Source organism: Penaeus chinensis, chromosome 9 (genome assembly GCF_019202785.1).
Source record: "Penaeus chinensis breed Huanghai No. 1 chromosome 9, ASM1920278v2, whole genome shotgun sequence".
NCBI lineage: Eukaryota > Metazoa > Arthropoda > Malacostraca > Decapoda > Penaeidae > Penaeus > Penaeus chinensis.
The window spans coordinates 811,784-816,783 of record NC_061827.1 but is presented as its reverse complement, the minus strand read 5'-3'; the positions used below and the strand labels follow the sequence as shown (position 1 = coordinate 816,783).

The 5,000-nt window shown below is 54.7% G+C and overlaps 1 protein-coding gene across 1 annotated transcript in view; it reads left to right on the top strand.

The window, feature by feature from the left end:
• The window catches only part of LOC125029045, a 7,510-nt gene that overhangs the window by 1,254 nt on the left and 1,256 nt on the right, over nucleotides 1–5,000 (top strand). Inside the window, exons 2-3 of the mRNA XM_047618783.1 lie at nucleotides 1,393–4,296; nucleotides 4,591–4,699. Coding sequence (XP_047474739.1) covers nucleotides 1,393–4,296; nucleotides 4,591–4,699 — 3,013 coding nt within the window. The remainder of the gene's footprint in view (nucleotides 1–1,392; nucleotides 4,297–4,590; nucleotides 4,700–5,000) is intronic.

The following is a 5,000-nucleotide window of genomic DNA, read 5'->3' as shown; positions in this document are numbered from 1 at the left end:
CTCCTGTTGCACCTCGCGTCGCCCCGCCCTGCTTCCTTTCCTTCTCGTCGCCCCGCCTCCTATGCTCCCCATGCCCCCCCCCCCCCTCCTCGCCCCGCCCCTTCTCTTCCGTGGTCGCCCCGCCTCCTCTCCTCCCCATGGCCCCTCCCCTTTCTCTCGGCGGTCGCCCCGCCTTCTCTGCTCCTCCTTCGCTCCGCCTCCTCTCCTCCCCCTCGCCCCCCCCTCCCTTCTCTCCGCCGTCACCCCGCCTCCTCTCTTCCTGTCGCCCCCCCCCCCCTCCTCCTCTCCTCACCCTCATCCCGTCTCCCAGGACCAAACACCCACTTTCTTCCCCCAACACTTAAGAATGGGAAAAAAAAACTCTTTCAATGAAGGAAAGACGGATCTGGATTTGTCCGAGAGAAAATGGATCAATGTGTTTCCGTGTATGAAATGAGGTAGGATTTACGAGGGAGAAAATTGCGGATTTAAGAGAAGGAAGGAAACATGTGGGGGGGGGGGGATGGGATTAAGGGGTGACTAATGGGGAGGAGAAGGCGGGTGTATGAGGAGGGGACAGATCTATGAGGGGTTGGAATCATTTACGAGGAGGAGAGACAGAATTATGAGGAGGGGAGGACAGAATAGGGGAGGGAAGCATAATGAGATGGAGAAGACAGAATTATAAGGAGGGGAGGAAATAATAATAAAGAGGAGGAGAGGACAGAATTATGAGAAGGGGAAGGAATAACAATAATGAGGAGAGGACGGAATTATGAGAAGGGGAGGGAAGAAGAATAATGAGGAGGAAAGGACAGAATCATGAGAAGAGGAGGACAGATTTATAAGGAGTAAATGACTGAGTTATGGGGAGAAAGCGTAGGTTTAAGGGGCGGATAGGATAGATTTATGGGGGAGAAAATATCGGATTTATGGCTAAGAATGGCAGATGTATGGGAGGAGGAAAGGATGGATTTATAGGGAGGGAAGGACAAAGTGAAACGGGTGGGGGGGGGGGGATATCCCCAGAAAAATACGGAAGAAAATGATGCAGTTGGGGGAAAAGGGGATTTGCGACAAAGAATGGGTAGATTTAGGGGGAGAAGTGATGAGCGGGTTAATGGGGAGGAGGCCTGTTTATGGGGGAAAGTTGGAGATTTATGGAACATGAGAAGACGGATTTATGGGAGAAGAATGCAAAAGAAATTTTTATGGAGAAGAAATTTAAGAATCTAAGTATTTATGTTTGTTTATTTGCTTCTGTGTGTGTGTGAATGAACACATACAAGTAAACATCTATACATGCATAAGTGCTCATACGCACACATACAAACGCAAATTCCCACGTAGGTAAATACAACATATGAATCCCTATCTGTCCTCATAAGGCTCACCCCTCGCCTATTCGCGCAGATCCTTCTGGGCGCCCTCCTGGCGTCGCCGCAGCAGGCTTCAGGAGAGGCGTGTCCTTGCACCTGGTCGACCACGGACTCTGCCCTCTCCTGCCGTGACCTCGGTCTCCAGCGCGTCCCCAGGGATTGCTTCCTGGACCATCCCGATACCGTCAGTCTCGACCTCTCGGGCAACAGCATCGAAAGCCTTTTCGAGGACGACTTCTCTGGGCTGGACGCCATCGAGGCTCTCTGGCTCAGTCGGAACAAGATCTCCAGTCTCCACTCGCGGACGTTCTGGAACCTGAGTGCATTGACTGAGCTGCATTTGGACCAGAATGCCCTGGAGGTGCTTCCAGAGGGCATGCTCGCCTACCAGCCAAGTATTCGGGAATTCTCCATCGACAACAACAATCTGATTGAATTGCCACTGACGCTTTTCGCCGACGGCCTACAAGAACCAGTGACGCTCAATTTAACAAGCAACTACCTGCGCGTTGTTCCTTGCTCTGCTGTGTCTCCCCTGCCGGGCAACAGCAATGTGCCAGCTGACTCCGTCCAGATCTGGGCTCAGCACGAGGAGGAGATCGCCAGCTGTTCCTTCCTGAACCTGCCTGCTCTGGTTAGCCTGTGCATGCCCATTGATGTCCGCTCCAACAGCATTGACTGCACGGCGCTGCACGAGCCTTTCTCGCCTCTCAAGGCCTTCCTGGCGGAGAGTGAGAGCCGCCGCTTCTACAACGGGACGGACCACATAGTGTTTAGTGCGGATGTGGACGACCTGATGGGCGAGCCTCCGTCGCACGTCAGCTGCCTCCCTGACGATCTGGATGTCGCAGGGTCCTTTCTGGTTTTCCATCGCTACACTCCTGACCTCCACCTCGAGGGTCTTTTCTTTGACCTGGCTGACCTTCCAAGCCACACCTCAGAGCTGACTAACTCGGTCACCATCATAGCTGACACGGTGGTTCTGACATGGCCCATCCCGCCTCTGCGCTACCGCCTCACGGTCTCCGCTCGCAATGTAGTGCTTGCTCACCCTATCCTGATGGAGGCGCCGACGACGCTCTACCCTCCCGCAACTACCGAAACGTTCTACCAGCTGCAGGTGTCGGCGGGGCGCGTCAATGGCGTGACGGTGATCCAGTACGAACACGGGCTGCTGACCGTGCGGCTGCTGGACGGGGCCGACGTCGTGGCCAAACGCAGCTGCCAGCCTCTGCCCGAGTACAACGAGGATGAGGTGCGTGAGTGGGTGAGTGCCAGGCAGCTGTGGCTGACCGTGTACTGCAGCTCCACTCTGCGGGAGTCTGACGAGCGTGAGACCCTGCTGTATGCCAGGGACCTCGCCTCCTTCGTCACCAGACTGACTACAAATTGGACCAAAGTTGACATGGTGGGCACGAACCAGAGAGCAACAAACCTGCTGTATGACATAAATGCCGCGCTTTCAAATTTGATCCTTCCCCGCAATGTACCTTACCTCAGTGTCAGCGTTTATGCCGAGATGGTTCCCTACCTGGCAGACAGCATCGCTGTCTACAAGGAAGCTTACGACGACCTGAGAAGAAAGCTTATGGTAAATGCTGAGCGACTCTTCGATATGAACATTCATTTCGAGGAGCGAAAAGCTGACCTGGAGTTCATGCAGAGCAATGCACAGCGCGCAATCGAGATGGCGGAGGAGGTGCACAGCGTCCATTCTGCTCAGCTGCAGAACCACGTGTCCTGGGCCATCAACAACTGGAAGGCCATCATGGACATCTATGAAAACGTCTTGGCCTCAAGACCCCAAGTCAATGACGCTGTGGATCGGGCAGAAGCAGGCCTCCGGGCGTACAAACGGCAGCAACGGTTTATTTCGTTTTTAAATGTCGGCACAACTTTCGCTCGCTGTATCATGGGCTTTCCTGGAGGCACGATTGGAGTCATAAGTAACGTCGGGGAGATCGTGTCAAATGCTTTCGAGTTCAAGTCATTCGATGAAACCATGGAGGAAATAACAGAGAAGATCGAAGCCGTTAATGTCATGATGGTCAAAACAGAAAACTTCATGTCCACCGTGCCGCCCCTCCCGCCTTCGGACGGGGACCAGCTGGCCTGGATCATGACCTTCAACGACAGCGAGACACTGTACGCGATCGCAAGGCAAGCCGGGGTCACTGCAGACCAGTGGGAGTCTGCGGGAGTTTACTCCATCAAGTGTCTTGCAGATGAAGACTTTTCTGACAAAGTTGACGGCGTGAAGAACCTCAAGATGAAGCTAAACGAACTGCGCGTGTGGAGCCAGGCCCTGGCGGAGCAGGTCCAGGCGTTCTGCGAGTACGTGGCGTCCGTGCTGGAGGAGATGACCAACCTGGCCGAGGACGCCGCGGCCGTAGAGGAGGGCAACGCGTCCCTCGACAATGTCAACGGAATGCTGGTCGACGAGGCGGTCACGGAGGAGAACTACAAGGAGCACATCGTGGAGCAGAACCTTGCAGTCTTGGACGTCATGATGAAGCTCTTCCTCAAATCCCGCTCTGACATTCTGGCCATCAATGTCATCCTGCACGAGTACTGCAGCGCTTACTTCTACGCCTTCTTCAAGGAGTGCGACCCCGCCAACAGCCCCTCCCTCTGGGATAACTACGACACCATCCTCTACAAACTGAACAAGATCCAGTTCGAATCCTTGAACTCCATCAGCTCCCTGAGCCCGCCTCCGCAGCCCTTCCAGAAGACCATCCGTGTGCTGGACTCGGACTCCGGTTGCGAGGGCGGCGCCGCCACCTCCGAGGGCGCCGCGTGCCCCGTGTCCGCCCTCGCCTTCAGCGGCTCCACCTCCTTCAACCTGGCGGAGTACTGGGGCGCCGGCCTCTCCTTCGGCGCCAGGATCAGGATGGACCTACTCAGGATTTACCTCGAGGGACTCCACGAAAACACCGTGAGTTGAAGCACTCTCCGACTTTCTATAACAGGCATAGATCTATAACAGAGCAAATTGGCGAGTGTCCGTAGGCGTGATCTGATGACTCGGAAGGAATATTACTTTCTTGGTATAAATTTAGTATGCTTAAGTAATTTCTTGATATCACGTGTCTTCTTCATACGACCTTTAATTACGCATCGCATCTAACTCTCCAAAATAAATCATAATAAAATATGAGTATATGTACAGTCACAAATGTAAGGATATTAGTACACTTCTCAGAGACTAATTTCGGCTTCACTGTGGCAGGTGACCATCGACGTGAAAAGACCAGCCATCTTCAACGACACGTACAAGGGCCAAGAGTTCACCTTCCGAGGCCACTTGGAGGAGTGCCGCGTCAAGTACGAGGAAACAGGTAGGTCTGGCTCGAGCGCTGCGCCACTACGGAAGAGGAGGGAGGAAGGGGGGAGGGGAGAGAGGAAGGGAAGGGAAAGGGGGGGGAGAGGAGGAGAGGGAGAGGGAAGGAGGGAGAGAGGGGAGGGAGGGAAGGGGGAGAAAGGGAGAGAGGAAGGGAGGAAGGGGGGGAGGGGAGGGATGGAAGAAGGGAAGGGAAAGGGGGGGGGGGAGAGGAGGAGAGGGAGAGGGAAGGAGGGAGGGAGGGGAGAGAGGGAAGGGGGAGAAAGGGAGAGAGGGAGGGAGGAATGGGGGAGGGGAGA